At 42.3% G+C, this 21,301-nt stretch overlaps 1 protein-coding gene across 1 annotated transcript; it reads left to right on the top strand.

Moving 5' to 3' along the window:
- The first annotated feature begins 638 nt into the window (after positions 1-638).
- LOC112225954 (zinc finger protein 281) lies at positions 639-11,699 on the top strand. The gene is made up of 7 exons (XM_024390106.2): positions 639-838; positions 3,049-3,508; positions 7,458-7,553; positions 7,767-7,893; positions 8,331-8,414; positions 8,581-8,699; positions 8,978-11,699. The coding sequence occupies exons 2-7, from the start codon at positions 3,101-3,103 to the stop codon at positions 10,577-10,579; spliced, it is 2,436 nt and encodes an 811-aa protein (XP_024245874.1). The 5' UTR covers positions 639-838; positions 3,049-3,100; the 3' UTR covers positions 10,580-11,699.
- Positions 11,700-21,301: the final 9,602 nt, after the last annotated feature.

The following is a 21,301-nucleotide window of genomic DNA, read 5'->3' as shown; positions in this document are numbered from 1 at the left end:
AAACGTGTACACAATGAGGGAGGCATAATATCCTCAAGGCTGGAACATAGTTTTAAGAAACCATTATTCACACTGTCAGACTTCTTTTTACCTAGGTTTCAGGAAATAACTCATTAGATATTGTGGATGCATAGTCTACCCTAAATGTTACATTCCCAATCTGTAATTTCAAAAGCCTGACCCTACCATTTTGTTTGGTTTAACATAGGATAAACAACGAATGGAGTAATGCAACCTAAGATTTTGGTTTATGATAGACAGTTGTACTAAATTCCCAAGGCATGTAATATTCTACAAGAATCAATGGGTATCCTGGAACAATGCACATTATTATTTCAGTGTCTTTCATATTTGATTTACACATAGGCAACTACAACCAATCACACACCCGTTTATAAACTGATAATAGCGTTTTCATAACATTCCATTTTTGTATTCTAAATTTAATCTGATTATTAGTCTGGTTTAGGTAGTTAAAAGGCATTAGGCCTATCAATTATGCTAACACACATAAAATTAATGAAATGGCACAGCACCTTCAGTTATGCAAACGACACTTATATTTCTGTTGAATTTGGTGTACGTAGGCAACAGTGTCGTTCAAAATGTTAACGCATATGTCCCCGCACTGCGTGTTAATTCCCGGTCCAGTGCTCCCGGATCAAGAGTGTCTGTGACTCTTCGCAGGACCCGTCCGCTATACCCATAATTCACCGCGCTGAGACAAAATGAAGGAATACAGCCACTGCGGGAGAACAATGTTTGGGCTCTAAAGATTGAAACGGACGACCAAAGGTGAAATAAACCAGCCGAAAGAGCTATTGGTGGTCATGTACTGGTAAGACAAAAGGAAATATATATTTTGGGCGAGTTTAAATATGTGAAACTCAGGCAAGAGTGTGGGACAGACAACAAAGCTAGATAGCATACCGTTGCTGGAGCCGAGCATCATCAATTGTTCGCTTGAGTTGCATGGGCCATTTGTTATGGGTACGTCGCACGTATGCTCAGTTATGGTTTATTTCAGTCCTCACCCAATGCCTGTTAGAGGTTCAAGTAGTTTATATCAACTGGTTTAATTAGTTAGCCAGGTATTATGTATTTCAGAACCGGAAAATGAAAACGAAGCGCTCACAATATGTTGACGAATGACGACACACCGTGTTGTCTAAAATATCTTGCGCGTGCATACGCCGACTCGCAAGTTTGTCAATCAAAATGATTTTAGAATTAATTCCATACCTTGGAATCGATGTAGGACTACGTCAGGCGAAAACGGCAGATCCTCACATGTTTGGTGTAATATTAAATTCATTCTATGGTCTTAATTTAATTTTTACCGAGTATTACTGTTCTCTGCTGATGGCCATATTAGCTAATTATTGCATGATCCTGCATCACAAAGGGCCTGGCAGGCTGGTTAGCCAAATGGCTAATTGCTTGGTGGCTAGCCAGACGTTAGCAGTAGCTAGCTAGCGGTCTTTCTAGCCCAAGTGAGTGACACTCGATGAATAAATCACAGTTTAGCACTGGGAACCGATTTGCCGCCTACGTCATTACTTTCTTCTTCTTTTTTTTACCACTGAATTCGTTTTAATTTTCAACTAACGCTTTCTTACAATTACATAGCATTTTACTGTAGCATGTTACATATGCATCTGTTAGCTAGCTGTTAGCTTTATTTGGTATCAGCATGCTAGCAAGTTTCATCCAATGAAATTGCAATCGAGCTAGGCTAGCTATGCTGGTGGAGACAATGAAGTTCAGAGACACGATTAAGTTACACGTGAATTCTGAAGCTATTCAAATTAACCGTGTTTTGTGAATGAAAACACACTATATTGTAAAGTAATTCAATTGAATACAAGAAACTGGCTAGGTAATGGTAGTCTGGACAATGTTAAATTATGAAATTGCTGCTTATATTTTGTTATCGCTATTTCACCGAGTTAAGCTATCAGTGCCACTGATATCTTCCTCAAGGTGATGCACTGGTTTGGATGATGTTGTTCTTCTTATTCCAAAAACTCCATTTTGATTTTGCCTTTTGGAATCCTCTGTCATTCCTCGTTACATTTGTAAAATAGCACAGCAGCTGAGACATGACTAACCTCAGTCATCTCAAATGTCGCGTTATGATGGTAACTTAGAAAAGTGATAATTTTGTGAGATCAACCTAATCTTCCTGTAGCTATAGACAAGTATATTAAACAGCCAACGTTTGGCAGTATACCCATGTTATTAGTTTTTTTTTGTTTCTTGATAGTATTTCAGTGGCTAGTACTGGCTACTCTTGCTTGGTTCTTTAACTTTAAAGCCCATGTTTGATGGGTGTCCTATGATGATGACGACCTGTAGTCACAGATTAAAATACAGAAATGGACCTTCCCTTTACCTGTATAACCTAACTGGGCTGTTGCCTTTTTTAGTTAATTAGCCTAGTCCTCAAATAGGATGACAGATTAACACACCGCTTCAGGTTTATTCCGCTCTCTCATAGGACGTCAGGGTTTAACATATTATAGGCTATACCTTTTACCCAGGTTAATTCAGCTACATCTGAGGTTGACTGAAGACTTTCTAAAAAATAGCCTGTTTTTAGGGTACCATAATTCACACAAGTCAGACTCCAGACTGTGGCTGTTTGTTGTTGACCCACAAACCCTTATTATTAATCTGGCTAAGCACTTGATGGGGAGATCAGAGGGCATGAAACTGATTCCTCAGGGACAGCCCATTGTAACAATGCTGCCCATCCAGTCAATGTCTGTCTGGACAGTTAATTTATTTCATGTGAGTTAGTGTCAGCAGCACATGTAAACCAAAAACAAACCATCATATATCACTGATGGAAAGGCCACCCAGATGTTAATGTTTATTTTCCACTCATCCAGGAGTGCTGCACTGCAGCTTCACCCTGCTCTCCTCTCAGCTGTGTCTGTGCGACATATGCTATCTGGGGGGAGAAACACGTTTTTAGAGCAGAATACACATTTCCGTTCGCTATAAAGTTGCATTGTACTTCAGCATCTGCTCTTTCTTTCCCAGGATGGTTCCGGTTGGCTCCCTTTAGTTGAACCTGCCCACCACCAAGTTCATCATGAGCATCATTCAAGACAAACTAGGTAATGACTTCCTGCGCTCCAATGGGAGCATGGACTCCAACTTCTCCCCTGGCATGATCATGTTCAGTCACCTGCCCCCAGTGACCAGCTTCACCCGGCTGGCCACCCAGTCTGTTATGCAGGACCTGCCAGGCCCTCACGAGATGATCCTGAAGAAGGAGCGGGACTCTCCAGACTGCAGCATGGCTGGGGTGGGCGGCCTGGTGGAGTATGGCGGGGTGGGGGACTATGTCCATGCCATGGACATCAAGCAGGAGAAGATTACAGAACATGACTACCGTCAGCCGCTGTACCCTGGAGGCCCGGGGAAGAGCACAGAGCTCCTGGAGGTGTCCATGGGCAACCACCAGAATCTGCTGGTGCATGACCTTAGCCTAGGCAACGTAAGGCCTTCTGACACATCAATACTTAGAGGGCTGGTTTCCCACACACACAAAGCCTAGTTGTGGATTAAAAAGCCTTCTCAACAGAGATTCTCCATTGAAATAGCTTTTTAGTCCAGGACTAAACTTAATCTGTGTCTGGGAAACCAGACTGTAATGTTCTTTAAACCAGAGAATCCAAGGCAAGGCACCACACCATAATAGGGATTTAAAAAATAAATTAAAAAATCATATTTGTATCACCATCAACCTTTACCGGTTGTATGTAGACAAATAACTTTTTGGTATTACACATTTTCATACATATTATATTTAAATATGCACATGATTGCATATCACGCAAATACATTTTTCTGGACACTGGATGAAGTCAGTCTAAATATTTTGGTTTCATTTTAACACTCCATGACCGGACTTGTCCAGAGCAAATTGTGGGTAAATACTTTTTTCATCTTTCTATCTGTAAAATACTAAAGACATAGATGTAGGTAAAAAGCTTTTTTGGCAAATGTTTCCCAACAAGATCTTACCCAGAAGAAAAAATTGACACGATATCCTCAATTTCCTCTGGGCAAGTCTGTACCTAAGCATAACCATACAGAATTTGGTGAAGCCAGATGCTTCTGAAGCTGAGGAAAATGAGTTGTTTGGTGTGTGGGAAGGGTCTGACTTTCAGTAAATGGCAGTTGAAGAAAAGTACAGTGAAATTAGGCTGTCAAAGGCCTATTTAGACCCAATCACCATCTCCAAAGTAAGTTACTAAATAGACCAGTTTGTAACATTCTCTATGAAATGTACTTTTAAATTGTGTAATTCAATGTAGTGAGCTTTGAAATGATTATGTGCATTTTAAAGTGGTTAAAATGAATTATGTTGATGACTAGTATGATAAACTAAAGAATATACATTTATCTAAATTCAGCTAAAAAAGAAATGTCCTCTCACTGTCAACTGCGTTTATTTTCAGCAAACTTAACGTGTAAATATTTGTATGAACATAACAAGATTCAACAACAGACAAAAGGGGGGGGGTCAAAAGTAACAGTATCTAGTGTGGCCACCAGCTGCATTACGTACTGCAGTGCATCTCCTCATGGACTGTACCAGATTTGCCAGTTCTTGCTGTGAGATGTTACCCCACTCTTCCACCAAGGCACCTGCAAGTTCCCGGACATTTCTGGAGGGAATGGCCCTAGCCCTCACCATCCGATCCAACAGGTCCCAGACGTGCTCCGTGGGATTGAGATCCGGGCTCTTCGCTGGCCATGGCAGAACACTGACATTTCTGTCTTGCAGGAAATCATGCATGGATCGAGCAGTATGGCTGGTGGCATTGTCATGCTGGAGGGTCATGTCAGGATGAGCCTGCAGGAAGGGTACCACATGAGGGAGGAGGATGTCTTCCCTGTAACACACAGCTTTGAGATTGCCTGCAATGACAACAAGCTCAGTCCGATGATGCTCTGACACACCGGCCCAGACCATGACGGACCCTCCGCCTCCAAATCGATCCCGCTCCAGAGTACAGGCCTCGGTGTAACGCTCATTCCTTCGACGATAAATGCGAATCCGACCATCACTTCTGGTGAGACAAAGCCGCGACTCACTTTTTGCCAGTCCTGTCTGGTCCAGTGACGGTGGGTTTTTGCCCATAGGCAAGGTTGATGCCGGTGATGTCTGGTGAGGACCTACCTTACAACAGGCCTACAAGCACCCAGTCCAGCCTCTCTCAGCCTATTGCGGACAGTCTGCGTGCTGATGGAGGGATTGTGCGTTCCTGGTGTAACTCAGTTGTTGTTGCCATCCTGTACCTGTCCCGCAGGTGTGATGTTCGGATGAACCGATCCTGTTCAGGTGTTGTTTCACGTGGTCTGCCACTGCAAGGATGATCAGTGGCCGTCCTGTCTCCCTGTAGCTCTGTCTTAGGTGTCTCACTGTACGGACATTGCAATTTATTGCCCTGGCCACATCTGCAATCCTCATGCCTCCTTGCAGCATGCCCAAGGCACATTCACACAGATTAACAGGGACCCTGGGCATCTTTCTTTGGGTGTTTTTCAGAGTCAGTAGCAAGGCTTCTAAGGTGTCCTAAGTTTTCATAACTGTGACCTTAATTGCCTACCGTCTGTAAGCTGTTAGCTGTTTAACGACTGTTCCACAGGTGCATGTTCATTAATTGTCTATGGTTCATTGAACAAGCATGGGAAACAGTGTTTAAACCCTTTACAATGAATATCTGAAGTTAATAGGATTTTTATGAATTATCTTTGAAAGTCAGCATCCTGATAAAGGAAAGTTTATTTTTTTTGCTGAGTTTAGTTTGACATGTACATTTCTGAAAAATAATAATATTAAATGGCCCAAAATACCAACAAATCTCAAAATTGATAGGTAAATGCAAAAATATAATTTCGGCCTATGGTGTCTGGCCTTGACCCACACGAAATTTCCCTCTTTTGTTATGTTAAAAAATAAAAGAATGTTCTCTATTGAAATGTCTAATTTACTGCAGCATTACAATTAGTAAAAAAAAAAAAAATTATAATAATTACTCCGGAGGTTTGGTTGAACAGATGTCCACCTGTCTTTTGGGGTATGGGCTTGTAACATGGCCAATCTCACCAAAGACTGATGGATTGAGGGAATGTGTGAAAGGGTGGGGGCAGCGGAGAAGGAGGATTTAGTAATGGTGACCTAAATATAAGGCATCAAATGCAAAATATGTCCCTCTCAAAATGATTGAGATTGGGCCTCTCCGTGTGAATGGAAAAGTCTTGGCAAGGACACGGTCGTCTTGTTTGAGCTTGCACTCACACATTGTCTTTTTACACACATGCTCTCTCTCTCTGCCTAACAATAGCCAGACTCCAGAGGTTTACTAGGCAGCACTTGGCATGCTCATTGAAAAGCTAGACATATAATTTCCTGCTCACTAAATATGGTTTATTAGTTTATCCAAGGACATCTTAGAGAATACATTACATTAACTTTGAGATGTTTTATTCATTTAACCTTTTATTTAACTGCGTTATCTATTCACATGTATGATTATATTACTGAGGAGACAATCATTTTTCTCCACTCAAAAAGCCGATTCCCTACTAAAGTTATGAGTAGTTTCATTTGGAGTGCAGTCGGAGCACCCCAAATGGTGCTATTATTTTCAGGATAATGACATGCATGTGAGCTTGCAGACATTTTGAGCCCACTGATCCTGCGCTCGTTTGGTTGCGGAAATGAGACGGGTTTGTTTTTGCTAGCCTTTCCCCTGATCTAATACAATGATTGGTTGATATTTGAGAGCTCCGTCTTTCACATGCACCCATCCACACTCATAGGCTGTGTCCGACTTTTGACCAGGGCCCATAGGCCGTTGGTCAAAATTAGTGCACTATATAGGAAATAGGATGCCATTTCAGACAGCCATATTCTTAGTATCCATATGGTGTTGGGAAGTGTAATTGAAATCCCAGTGTCCCTTTCCTAAACCACAGACCCTTTTGTTTGAAGATTGCTCTTCATAGTTGGTGAACATGCTGAATATTAATGAGTCTGTATTTACACTTGAGTTGCTAGTTAATAAGCATAGGCCTTTTCTATGGGATTCTAAGTGTGTCTCAAATGACACCCTATTCCCTTTTATATAGGCCATTTTGATATGCATCCTAAATTAACAGCAGCTCTCCCATTAGAATGACTGCTTAACTGTCTGGAGAGATGCACAGGGGGAGCCATAAATATGTGGTTTATTACTCTACCTTCTGGCACTTCCCCAAGGCAGCCTTCTGCAATGGCTGAAATGAGCTTTCACTAAATGCTGCATGAGTTTGTTTTTGTCTTGTGTACACATGCAGTATGTTGGCTATGTGACTGAACTAGGCCCTTCCCATTCTCTCAAGTGCTCATTTAAGTCTTCTCGCTCACTCTGCGCCTCCCTTTTCTCATCCAGCTGCCGAGTCGGTTAGGAAAGGAGTCCTCAGGAAAGAGAGGTCGAAGGTCAAATGGTGAAGAGAGCAAGCCCCGGAGGAAACGTGGAGAGCCTAAGGTGTGTGAACTGTCCTTTCTTTTCAAGTTGTATGTGTTTGATATGCATCCTAAGTTATCTTGATTTAGATATAATTCATTTTTCAATAGTTTAGGATCCATTACATCAGTGTTTTTTTTTCCTGAACTTAGTTTCTATCTTCAGTGAAACGATCATGCATTATATAAATTAAATTGCATTTGTTAGTTGAATTGACCTTCTTTTGTCCAAAAGCAATCAATGATGCTGGATGCAGATGGAGGCAGCCTGTGGCCCAACGGGAAGCTCCACATCTGTGAGCACTGCAGCGCATCCTTCAGGAGCTCATACCACCTGCGCAGACATGTCCTCATCCACACAGGTACCCAGGACCCTACTGACTGATCTATTAGGCTAATTTTTATTCTGTTTGTTTTTTAATGAAAAATTATATCTTGAGGGAACATTTTTTCACTTTCACAAATGAAAGAAGTTCAGTATTTGTGTTGAATTGAATAGACAAACGAGATGATTGTTATGGGAGGTCCTCATTCACACGGGTACCTAGGCCACTGATCAAAATGTCTGTTCATTTCTAGCATTCAGTGTGGTCTCGGTTAGTTTCTCACTAGAGTATAAAAGCAAAAATATCTCCAGAAATTTTTGGAATAGATTGTGTGGTTAGGAAAAGGTAGTTTTTCACAAAGTCACTGTAGGAAACCTTGAAATTAAACCAGTGCAGTATTAGTTTTGAATAGACTAGGCAGACAGAGGATTTAAATTAGTAACCATTACTGTGTGGCTGTGGTGTTGCCTTAGGTGAGAGGCCGTTCAGGTGCAGCCAGTGTAACATGAGTTTCATCCAGAAGTACCTTCTACAGCGGCACGAGAAGATCCACAGCGGTGAGTGGCATGTCATACATCCCACACACACACACGTCAAGCACACTAATGACGCGTGAGAGGCAAACAGTCAATGTGCACCAATAGTTGGATGACACAATGAGCAAACCTATGTTTTGTAGATGGTTATTTTTCTTTAGATCTTCTGTGATGTTTCCCATGACAGGAGAGAAGCCTTTTTGCTGTGACCAGTGTAACATGCGCTTCATTCAGAAATACCACATGGAGAGACACAAGAGGACCCACAGTGGAGAAAAGCCATACAGATGTGAGACCTGCCAACAGGTAGTGACCTCCACATGAAAAATCTACTGAAATAGGTTGACATGTGTTGGGAGGGGAGTGGTTATGATGCATGTCTGCTTTTAACCTGTGGAAGCAGCAGCACTTTTGAATGGCCGAAACAAATGTCCCCTCGGGGACAATGCATCCTAATATGCCCACTTCCATTATGGCATGAGGCATGACCTGACAAGTTATATTTCTCGGGATGGAAATGTCTTCGTGTCTATCCCATTCTGCTGTTTACAATTTGTACCCTACTTATGGTCTCTGCCCTGCAGTTTTTTTCTAGGACAGACCGATTACTCAAGCACAAGCGAACCTGTGGAGAAGCCATAAAGAAGGGTCTGGAGCCCGGGATGTTGGACCTGGGCTGTGAGGACATGGGGCAGGGCAGCTACGGAATCACTCAGGGAAACACTGGGGCCTCGGTCCGGAAGAGGGGCAAGTCCAAAAACTCTGAGGGAGGGGAGCGTAAGAGGAAGAAAGCGGCGGGACCGGCTGAAGCAGGAGGGCTTGGCGGAGCACACATCCACGGGGTGCCGTCGGGAGGCTACAGTCTCCATGACTACAGCGTGGAGAATCACACTGTGTCCTCGTCCACTCCGCCAGGGCCCAGTATGCACCACGAGCATCAAGGCCGAGCCCCTAAGATGGCCTTCAAGAAGGCCAACCGTAAGGCCCTGGACCAGGGGGGCTTGGGGCAGGCCAAGCAGGGCACCATGGAGCAGGGTGAGGGTGTTGGGATGGTCGGGATGGGCCTCATGCAGGGCTCTGAGGCCAAATCGGGTCCCACCAGCAGCAACTATGATGATGCCATGCAGTTCCTCAAGAAGAGACGCTACCTTAACGCAGCCAACAGTGCAGCATCAGGGGCCGGGGTGGCAGGGAGCAGCACCAACGATTATGAGGTCAACGTTGGTCACCTGTCGTCCCAGCAGTCGGTTATCCAGGGGGTGGTCTCAGGTGTGATGGACAGTGACTCGCCCCTGAGTCTGCTAGACTCCTCCCCCATGGGCGTGGACAAGCACGACAGGTCGGGGATCCCTGACGAGGTACTGCAGAGCCTGCTGGACCACTACACCCAGAAACCAGACAGCTCACACCATGACGTGCACTTTGACCTCAGTGACCAGCACGTGGCGCTGCACCCTGTCTCAGCAGATGGCTCTGACCTGAGCCACGATGCAGACTCTCCCAGCCCGTCTGGAGACAAGACGGTCATTATGCACGAGTACTCCCGCTTCTTGCTGCAGGCCCTGGAACGCACCAGCCACAACACAGGCTTCCCCCTGGGCCCCGGGCCCCCAGCTACAGGACCCTTCACCAGCACCCACCAACGCAACCCACTCTTTACAGACAAGCACATGTACACTACGTCCCCTCTGGAGTGTGGCTTCGGCCAGCCGGTGGCCTCTCCCACCCTGCCCTCCTCCGTGCCAAAGTCCCACTTTGCGATGCTGTCAGATTCCTCTCCGCAGCACAGCTTCCACCTAAACAGCCTGGAGCCTGCCACCCACCAGCAGCTTACCCCTTCTCAGGAGCTCACCGACCAGATGGAGAAGCAACACTCCTCCTCTTCCCCCTCCTCCTACCAGATCAACCCGTCTGACCTGGGCAGCCAGAAGGACTCGCAGAACCTGGCTTCTCTGGACCCCTCTAAGGGCTCCTACACGATCGAGAACTTTGCCCAGGCCTTTGGATCCCAGTTCAAGTCGGCCGGCCGCGGCGCCTTGTCGTACGGCGCTGACTCTTGCGGGGAGGTGGACCACAGGATAAGGACACCAGTCTCCGAATTCTCAGGGTATACTAGTTTGTTAGCCGACGTCAATGAGGCAGTAAGTACAGGTTCCAAAACCCCAACAAGCCAAAGCTACAGATAAGGGCCTGGGAGGGGACAGCATTCTGTTGGAGTTTCATGTTTTGTCCATTTATTTTATTTTCTAAAAGATGTTTAGTGCTCCTATTTTATTCTTATTTTTATTAAGTGAAGTTTTAATTATTATTATTACACTGCCGCTATGTGTATGCCTCAACCCTCTCCCCAGGACTGGTCTTCAAGGACTATTCAAATGCAATTTTTTAAGATATATTTTTTAAGTAAATATCTATGTATTTAGTCTGTTTTTCTTGTCATTTTTGGTCTGCTCGTTAATCGTTAGAATGAAAAGTACCTTTTTTTGAAAAGCAAACAGAGTAGCAATGAACTTGTTTTTTTCTCCCATGAGCTTAAGGGTTTTAGCAATCAACTTTACAATTGTAGCTAGCATAATAATGAGAATAACAATGATGGTGGCAGGAAATAGCCCAGAACTGAAATAGCAAAAAATAAATAATGATATTGTCTGTTACAAGGATAAGTATTACTCAGGAAAAAGTGTAAACGGAGGAAATTGTATAGTGCAGTGAGCACTCATTTTAGAGGTGTAAATTTGCAACTACAAAGAGGATGCTTTGTGTGGTTATTTCTTGTGTTTTATACCTTGGTTGATGAGTGCAACAAATAATGGAGGCTGCTGCCAGTTCACTTACACTGAGAACACTTTCCACTTAGCTATATAGAGATTATGGTACTTTCTTGTTAATGTGAAACTCATGTTTTCTTTCAATAAGGGCCATATATATTTATAACAATATATACATGTATAATAACAGCTATAATCATTCTGGGGAACTGCCAGGTGAGGTAGAGGAATTGGGGTGGGGGGGGTATAAATTGTTTTCCTTGTTAGTTTGAGGAGAACATAGTGACTCTATTCCTTGGCCAATAGAGGTTGCTGTTGGACAGCTGTGGAATGGCCTTCCTCATATTTCTCCCCTCTTCTTCCTCTTCAATTCTTTTCTTTCCTTAAAAGAGTCCGATTAGCACTTTGAGCCATTTAATTCATTGAATAAACTAAACTACCCCATAAGATCATGGAAGACTTGAGCAATGGATTGTTAGGGGAAGGGGGTGCTTTGGTTGGGATGCCCTAAGTTTGGATGACATGGTCTCTTATGGGAGGGGGGCTGGGGAGTTTTTTTATTAGCATTATCTCCTGGATGTTATCATGTGTAGGTCATGGGGGGAGGGGGGTGTTTTAAGGAAATGTATTAACGGTGAAATTGAGAGTGAACGTGTTAAGTAATTCACCACTCTGTTTAGCATCTTTGCTTTACTATTTAAATTTAAAGTTAAGTGTATAAAAGTGGCTGAATATTTCTTCCCCTGTTACTGAGACAGCCTGGAAAACATGTAAGGAAGTGATCATGTGATTAAATATAACCCATATACCTATAACAAACCCAAAGCATTAGACGTTTCTGGTGTGCTGGCACTACCACAATGGTATTTTATGAGGAATGGGGGTGCCTAGTCCTGGAAAATGTTGTCTACAAATAAATTCAGTGCGTCCCAAATGGCACTCTATAAAGTGCACTACTTTTGACCAGGGCCCATAGAAGAATAGGGTGCCATTGTGGACGTACACATTGTCTAAATGAAATGTACATTTCTCTGTGCATGTGTCTAATGCATCGTTTGATTATGTAATTTCTTGCGGTCCTGCAATGAATCTTTAATTTATTTGATGTACTTTTGTAAATCAAACAATTGCATTTTCTTCCATAGCAACAACTGGCCTTTTGTGCTAGAAATGCTGTCACACTTCTTTCTTTTTTTTAAATATATATATTCTATTTTTATTTATCCTTTTATTTCCTTATGCCCCTTTTTTGTCTTGCAGTCATTCAGCCATGTTTCATGATTCTGTAACGTTGCAATATCATAGGGAACAATGACTGACCACTACAACCATGCTCTGTTTTTATTGGATAGGTGGCTGAGAGGTGAACAATAAGGACATTGACCTTTTTCTATACCTCGTTATCTCTAAACACACAAGCAGGGACAGGACAAAAGGTTGGATGTATGGAGCAGAGATGCTGTCGTATGTGGCTATTTTAAAACATTGTGTTAATGACATTTATTGGACAAGGAGGGTATATTATTGCTTTAGGGTTCTGTAAATGCCTAATCATGCCAGCCAGTGTTGCAGTCTACAGTTCAACTCATTGTCTCCAAGGTAACATTTGTTACTTCCTATATTGTATGCCTATTGTTTACAAAAGAATTTACAAAACACTACATCTAAATCTTGCCCTGGATTATTATTATTATTCGCATAACTTTTTTTGTACAGCTCTCTCTTTTTTTTGTCAGCACACCAAATTTGTAGCTGAGGTTATCTTCCCTCTTATTTTGTTCCAGATTCTTGTAATGATTTGCAGGGCTGTACCTGTCCAATGAATTTATAACTGATTAGGGAAAAACAATAAATGCTGTTATCACGATTTTGTTGATTTTGGTTTGACACTTATACAAGTGGTTTGTTCGAATGGTATTTTACACGAAGTCCATGAGGTGTGGGTCAACTGTTTGTTCACCCGCCCGCAACTGCTAATAACCCATTGCTAAAATCTGATGCCCTGACCCTAACCTGCAAATATAGAAAATATATTGTAGGCTACAGTCAGACAGTGGAATTATTATTATTATTATTTATTTATTTTTTTGAAAGGGGGTGCGGGATTTTTTGGTTTGTTGCCTATTGTAGATGTAAACTCGACAACTACAAAAAAAGGCCCTTTTTCAAGACCCTGTTTATCAAAGATCATTTGTAAAAATCCAAATAACTTCACAGATCTTCATTGGAAAGGGTTTAAACACTGTTTCCCATGCTTGTTCAATTAACCATAAACAATTAATGAACATGCACCTGTGGAACGGTAGATAATAACTTCTTATGGCTGGGGGGCAGTATTGAGTAGCTTGGATGAATAAGGTGCCCAGAGTAAACTGCCTGCTCCTCAGTCCCAGTTGCTAGTATATGTGTATTATTTGGATGGAAAACACTCTGAAGTTTCTAAAACTTTGAATGATGTCTGTGAGTAAAACAACTCATATAGCAGGCAAAAACCTGAGAGAAAAATCCAACCAGGAATTGGGAAATCTGAGATGGGGACGGAGTTGAAAATCGACCAATCGAAGATGCAGTGGGATATTGGTCATTTTGCACTTCCTAAGGCTTCCACTAATGTCATCCGTCTTTAGAAACTTGTTTGAGGCTTCTACTGTGAAGTGGGGCTGAAATGAAAGGGGATTGAGTCAGAGGTCTGGCAGCAGTCATGCGCTGGTCACACGAGAGGTTTCCCGTTCCTTTGCTTTTCTGAAGACAAAGGAATTCTCCTGTAGGAATATTGTTGAAGATTTATGTTAACATCCTATAGATGGGATTCCTGGGAGTGCATTCTGATCAAGACCATCAAAGGTAAGTGAATATTTGTTATTTCTGACTCCAGCATGGCGGATATATGTATTTGTTTGACTGAGCGCTGTATTCAGATTATTGCATGGTTTGCTTTTTCCGTAAAGCTTTTTTGAAATCTGACAGCGGTTGCATTAAGGAGAAGTATATCTATATTTCCATGTCTAACACTTGTATTTTCATCAACATTTATAATGAGTATTTCTGTAAATTGATGTGGCTTTCTGCAAAGTCACCGGATGTTTTTGGAACTACTGAACGTAACACGCCAATGTATACTGAGATTTTTTGATATAAATATGAACTTTACCGAACAAAACATGCATGTATTGTGTAACATGAAGTCCTATGAGTCATCTGATGAAGATCATCAAAGGTTAGTGATTAATTTTCTCTTTCTGCTTTTTGTGACTCCTCTTTGGCTGGATAAATGTCTGTTTTTCTGTGGCTTGGCTCTGACCTAACAATCGTTTGTGGTGCTTTCGGTGTAAAGCCTATTTGAAATCGGACACTATGGTGGGATTAACCTCAAGATTATCTTTAAAATGGTATAAAATACTTGTATGTTTGAGTAATTGTAATAGAGATTTCTGGGTACAAACCCACCGTCACTGGACCAGAGAGGACTGGAAAAAGTTCTCTTCACTGACGAGTCGCGGTTTTGTCTCACCAGGGGTGATGTTCGGATTCATGTTTTATCGTCGAAGGAATGAGCGTTACACCGAGGCCTGTTCTCTGGAGCGGGATTGATTTGGAGGTGGAGGGTCCATCATGGTCTGGGGCGGTGAGTCACCACATTATCGGACTGAGCTTGTCATTGCCTGCAATCTCAACGCAGTGACATGACCCTCCAGCATGACAATGCCACTAGCCATACTGCTTGTTCTGTGTGTGATTTCCTGCAAGACAGGAATGTCAGTGTTCTGCCATTGCCAGCGAAGAGCCCGGATCTCACCTGTTTGATCAGAGGGTGAAGGCTAGGGCCATTCCCCCCCCCAGAAATGTCTGGGAAATTGCAGGTGCCTTTGTGGAAGAGTGGGGTAACATCTCACAGCAAGAACTGGCAAATCTGGTGCAGTCCATGAGGAGATGCAGTGCTTAACCAGATACGGTTACTTTTGAACTCCCCTCCTACGGCCTCCTCCACGTCTCCTGGTAGCGCCTCCATGCTCTGGACACTACGCTGACAGACACAGCAAACCTTCTTGCCACAGCTTGCATTGATGTGCCATCCTGGATGAGCTGTACTACCTGAGCCACTTTTGAGGGTTGTAGACTCCGTCTCATGCTACCACTAGAGTGAAAGCACCGCCAGCATTCAAAAGTGACCAAAACATCAGCCAGGAAGCATAGGAACTGAGAAGTGGTCTGTGGTCCCGACCTGCAGAACCACTCCTTTATTGGGGGTATCTTGCTAATTGCCTATAATTTCCACCTGTTGTCTATTCCATTTGCACAACAGCATGTGAAATTTACTGTCAATCAGTGTTGCTTCCTAAGTGGACAGTTTGATTTCACAGAAGTGTGATTGACTTGGAGTTACATTGTGGTGTTTAAGTGTTCCCTTTAGTTTTTTGAGCAGTGTATATAACATCACTAAAATCTAAAACCGCCAGTAATGTACATCGTACCAGCTCCTTCCTGGTCTCCAGAGAAAAAACAGCCTTATGCCGGTAATAAAAACGTATTCTCAGTTTGAGCTTCCTTATCAAGTTCTCTACATGCACAGTGAAGCTCAGCTTATCAACCCACACACCCAAATATTTGTACACTTTGACTTGCACTGTAGTATGTACAGCCAATGTCGCAATGACATGATTAGTAACATGTCTGGCATTTGAAAATACCATGCATTTAGTTTTACCTGAATTCAGAACCAGCTTTAAATCATACATATTCTGTGGTATTATGTTATAAAAATGAACATGCGCCGTTTCAATATTTTCCCCAATGTTGTTGGTATACAAAATGAACAACAGTGGGCCCAAAATAGAACCTTGCGGAACACCTGAGCACAACTCAATGGACTCAGATTTATAACCATCCGCCATTACACATTGGTTTATAAATTACCTATCAAATCGTACACAATCTAGAGCATGCCCAGTAATTCTACATTTTAGGCTTTGCACTAACACAGCATGGTTCACGGTGTCAAATGCCTTTGACAACTCAATGAAGACAGACACACACAATATAACTTCTTGTCAAGAGCACAGTGGATGTCATTTAAAACCTTCAATGTTGCTGAAACAGTGGTGGCCAGACCTAAAACCTGATTGCATTCCATTTAAGATGTTTTCTTGGAGGTAGGCCTTCAGCTGCCTACAAACTAAGGACTCCAATACCTTAGACAGTACAGACAATTTTTATGTGGGTCGATAGTCAAGTAGCGAAGGACCTTTCAAGAGAGGCAGTACAGTGGGGCAAAAAAGTATTTAGTCAGCCACCAATTGTGCAAGTTCTCCCACTTAAAAAGATGAGAGAGGCCTGTAATTTATCATAGGTACACTTCAACTGTGACAGACAAAATGAGAAGAAAAAAAATCCAGAAAATCACATTGTAGGATTCTTTATGAATTTATTTGCAAATGATGCTGGAAAATAAGTATTTTGTCAATAACAAAAGTTTCTCAATACTTTTATATACCCTTTGTTGGCAATGACAGAGGTCAAACGTTTTCTGTAAGTCTTCACAAGGTTTTCACACACTGCTGGTATTTTTGCCCATTCCTCCATGCAGATCTCCTCTAGAGCAGTGATGTTTTGGGGCTGTTGCTGGGCAAAACAGACTTTCAACTCCCTCCAAAGATTTTCTATGGGGTTGAGATCTGGAGACTGGCTAGGCCACTCCAGGACCTTGAAATGCTTCTTACGAAGCCACTCCTTCGTTGCCCGGGCGGTGTGTTTGGGATCATTGTCATGCTGAAAAACCCAGCCACGTTTCATCTTCAATGCCCTTGCTGATGGAAGGAGGTTTTCACTCAAAATCTCACGATACATAGCCCCATTCATTCTTTCCTTTACACGGATCAGTCGTCCTGGTCCCTTTTGTAGAAAAACAGCCCCATGCTTCACAGTAGGTATGGTGTTCTTTGGATGCAACTCAGCATTCTTTGTCCTCCAAACACGACGAGTTGAGTTTTTAACAAAAAGTTATATTTTGGTTTCATCTGACCATATGACATTGGGAGAATCTTCTTCTGGATCATCCAAATGCTCTCTAGCAAACTTCAGACGGGCCTGGACATGTACTGGCTTAAGCAGGGGGACACGTCTGGCACTGCAGGATTTGAGTCCCTGGCGGCATAGTGTGTTACTGATGGTAGGCTTTGTTACTTTGGTCCCAGCTCTCTGCAGGTCATTCACTAGGTCCCCCCCGTGTGGTTCTGGGATTTTTGCTCACCGTTCTTGTGATCATTTTGACCCCACGGGGTGAGATCTTGCGTGGAGCCCTAGATCGATGGAGATGATCAGTGGTCTTGTATGTCTTCCATTTCCTAATAATTGCTCCCACAGTTGATTTCTTCAAACCAAGCTGCTTACCTATTGCAGGTTCAGTCTTCCCAGCTTGGTGCAGGTCTACAATTTTGTTTCTGGTGTCCTTTGACAGCTCTTTGGTCTTGGCCATAGTGGAGTTTGGAGTGTGACTGTTTGAGGTTGTGGACAGATGTCTTTTATACTGATAAGAAGTTCAAACAGGTGCCATTAATACAGGTAACGAGGGGAGGACAGAGGAGCCTCTTAAAGAAGTTGTTACAGGTCTGTGAGAGCCAGAAATCTTGCTTATTTGTAGGTGACCAAATACTTATTTTCCACCATAATTTGCAAATAAATTCATTAAAATCCTACAATGTGATTTTCTGGATTGTCTTTCCTCATTTTGTCTTTCATAGTTGAATTGTACTTATGATGAAAATTACAGGCCTCTCATCTTTTTAAGTTGGAGAACTTGCACAATTGGTGGCTGACTAAATACTTTTTTGCCCCACTGTACATAAGCAGATTTCCATAACTTGGATTTCCTTAACATGAAGTGTGAGGTTAAAAATACATGTTAAGGGGGAGCAATGATGTCTGCAGCTAGGTGTAAGGAAGCGGGGGTCTAGATCGCCAGGGGATTTTTTTCTATCAATTTATTTCAAGGCTTTACACACGTCTGAAACAGAGAAGGATGAAAAGGAGAACCTGGCAAAGGGGTGTCAGGTAAATGTATAAGGGGCTCAATTATACCTTTTGACCTTTTTAAAATAAACTTCCTGTATCTAGAAAATGCTGATTTAAGGCTTTCAGAATGTAACTGACAGAAACTCCAATCTGTGTGTCTACCAACAATTGTTTGGGAAGCTGTGTATTTTTTTTTGCACTCCAAACCTTTCACTACTTGCCAACATTATTTCAATTATCCAATGTAGATTTCAGGTAGTGATCTGCTTTCAATTTACGGGTCATAGCCACACCCATTTCGAAGACGTTTAAAAGCCATCCAGTCATCCGCCGAACCAGTCCCTCTTGCTTTAGCCCACATAGCATTTCGTTCCCTTATGATTTTAGTAAATTCCTCAGTAAAGCAAGGGTTCTCTCTGCCCTTAATCCTGAATTTGGGGCATGCCTTTTGCATACATTTTGGAATGCATTGTGGAAGTAAGAAAAGGCTGGTTTAACATCAGGGATTAATTCCATTCAATTCAATGCTAGATACATCATGTATAAAAAAAAAACTTGAATATCAAACTGCTTCCAGTTTCTTTTCGTAATGACACATGGAGATTGCTTAGGAATTTTACCATCTCTCACACAGGCAATAGCACAGTGATCACTTATGTCATTTGCAAAAAAAATACCATAAGCATTAAAACGATGATTATTGGGTCAAATCAATCAAAGAGGATATTTTATATTGGACCTCGTTACACTGTTGACAATCTGAGTGAGATTATATGTATTGCATAGAACTTTGAGTTGATCAGAGCTAGATGTTAACCAGTCCTGATTCAGATCACCCATCAGGACAAATTCAGAATTGACATTCTGTGATAATAATTTGAAAATACAATCCAGAGAGCCAGCAGTAGCAGATGGTCGATAACAACAAGATACAAGAATAAGATGAGCCAAGGTTTAGGTTCAAAGACAGATCATTCAAATTGCTTAGGTTTAGTAACAGAAGTCAGAACGCCTGCCTGAGAATTTGTCTTCTACGTATACAGCAACACCACCACCCTTAGATTTACGATCTGTACGAAAAACATTAACTATTTCTGCCAATATTTTTGTCTGTAATAGATTTTTCGAGCCAGATTTGAGAAAGCATAAATACATCAGGGTCGGCAGTTTTTATCCATATATTCACAAAATCAAGCTTCGGCAGAAGACTTTTTACATTCAAATGCAGAAACTTTAGGCCTCTCTGACTTCTTAATTCGGCAGGGGTAAGAATGTCAGGACCTGGGTTAGATTGCACATTTCCAGACAGTAGAAGCAACTAGATAATGGCCAGTCTAGATCGAGGGTTACGACTTTTGGATTTATAGATTGCATTTGAACGACAATCCATAGTCACCAGTCTTCAACACCATATTTCAGTAGATGTGTGAAGTCCAGAGACATGGTTAAGTACCAAGAAAACAGTCCTGACATGTCAGCAGCGCAAGAGTCTGATTTCTCCCATGTTGTTTGGATAAATGTGCATAGTTCTCACGTGCATTTACGGAGCAAGCGTGTGGTTTCTCACACAACTCGAGGGAGAAACAGTCATATATTTCCTCATTCACAGTGCAACGTGCTCCAAATATAGTACTCAATACCCCAATTCATGTTAAGTTCAAAAGAATACAAGAAAATTGCTGATGCCATTCAAACCGATCACGGTTCAGAACATTAAAGCCAATTCTCAGAATCCACCTTTTTGCAGATATAGTTTGGGGAATCCAAGGTTCTATCGATTTCTTAGTCAACTGTCTATAATTGGATACATGCAGCTTCTCTTGTCATTATACACTGAGTGTACAAAACACTAAGAACGCTTTCCTATTATTGAGTTGCACCCCCCTCCTTTTTGCCCTCAGAACAGCCTCAATTTGTCGGGGTGTGGACTCACAATGTGTTGAAAGTGTTCCACAGGGATACTGACCCATGTCTCCAATGCTTCCCACAGTTGTGTCAAATTGGCTGGAGGTCCTTCGGGTGGTGGATCATTCTTGATACAAACAGGAAACTGTTGGCCGTGAAAAACCCAGCAGCGTAGCAGTTCTTGACACAAACCAGTGCGCCTGGCACTTACTACCATACCCCATTCAAAGGCACTTAAATCTTTTGTCTTGCCTTCTTTAACCTGTCTCCTCCCCTTCATCTACACTGATTTTAAGTGGATTTAACAAGTGACATCAGTAAGGGATCATAGCTTTCACCTGATCAGTCCGTCATGGAAAGGGCTTAATGTTTTGTGCACTCAGTGGAAGTTGCCCATGAAAACTAAATAAACCCTTGCTCACCAGAATGTCATAAATCGATAGAATGAATGCTTCAACCTAGTCGACTTCGATAAGGTTCTCTGTCACCTCTGCTTCTTTCATGAAGCAAAGACATTTAGGCACAGGGGAGAAAATGCTCCCCCAAAAAACAGGAAATATTTTCTGTGAAATTTCCAAATTGCATCAGTTTGACCAAATACTATCAGCTTTTATGATACTGATCAAGATGGGGACATCTGTAGAGGTACTAACTGTGCATTCGCATTCTCTCAAAATGCTGAAGGAAATAAATATTTATTCACTCCGGTTCCCAAGTCAAAATTGACACGCCCTGATCTGTTTCACCTGTCTTTGTGCTTGTCTCCACCACCCTCCAGGTGTCGCTGCTCTTCCCTATTATCCCCTGTGTATTTATACCTGTGTTCTCTGTCTGTTTGTTGCCAGTTCAAGTTTTTCGTTCAAGCTAACCAGCGGTTTTCCTGAAAGCTCCTATCGTTTCCCAGCCTCTTTCCTCTTCCTACTGGTTTTGACCGTTGACTGTCCTGACCCTGTACACGCCTGCCTAACTACTCTGCCCGTCCCTGACCCTGAATCCGCCTGCTATCCGGTACCTTAGCCTTACCCTGGATTTTCGACTCCTGCCTGTCTTTGCCTGCCTGGTTGCTACAATAAACATTGTTACTTCGACAGTCTGCATCTGGGTCTTACCTTGATTCCTGATTTTTTTTTTTTAAATGTACATTTGGTGTATCGTTTTACTGCAATAAATGCTTAATTCTGAGTTAATAGTAAGGTTATGTAGACCTACAGTCGGTGTCCAGATTTC

Source organism: Oncorhynchus tshawytscha, linkage group LG27, assembly GCF_018296145.1.
Source record: "Oncorhynchus tshawytscha isolate Ot180627B linkage group LG27, Otsh_v2.0, whole genome shotgun sequence".
Taxonomy (NCBI): domain Eukaryota; kingdom Metazoa; phylum Chordata; class Actinopteri; order Salmoniformes; family Salmonidae; genus Oncorhynchus; species Oncorhynchus tshawytscha.
The sequence above is the reverse complement of the archived record's forward strand: the minus strand, read 5'-3'. Positions and strand labels throughout refer to the sequence as shown.

Coding starts and splice junctions, on each gene's coding strand:
- LOC112225954 (XM_024390106.2), top strand. CDS start 3,101: ATGAGCATCATTCAAGACAAACTAGGTAATGACTTCCTGCGCTCCAAT. Junction 8,415..8,580: donor GCACGAGAAGATCCACAGCG/GTGAGTGGCATG, acceptor TTCCCATGACAG/GAGAGAAGCCTTTTTGCTGT. Junction 8,700..8,977: donor GATGTGAGACCTGCCAACAG/GTAGTGACCTCC, acceptor TCTGCCCTGCAG/TTTTTTTCTAGGACAGACCG.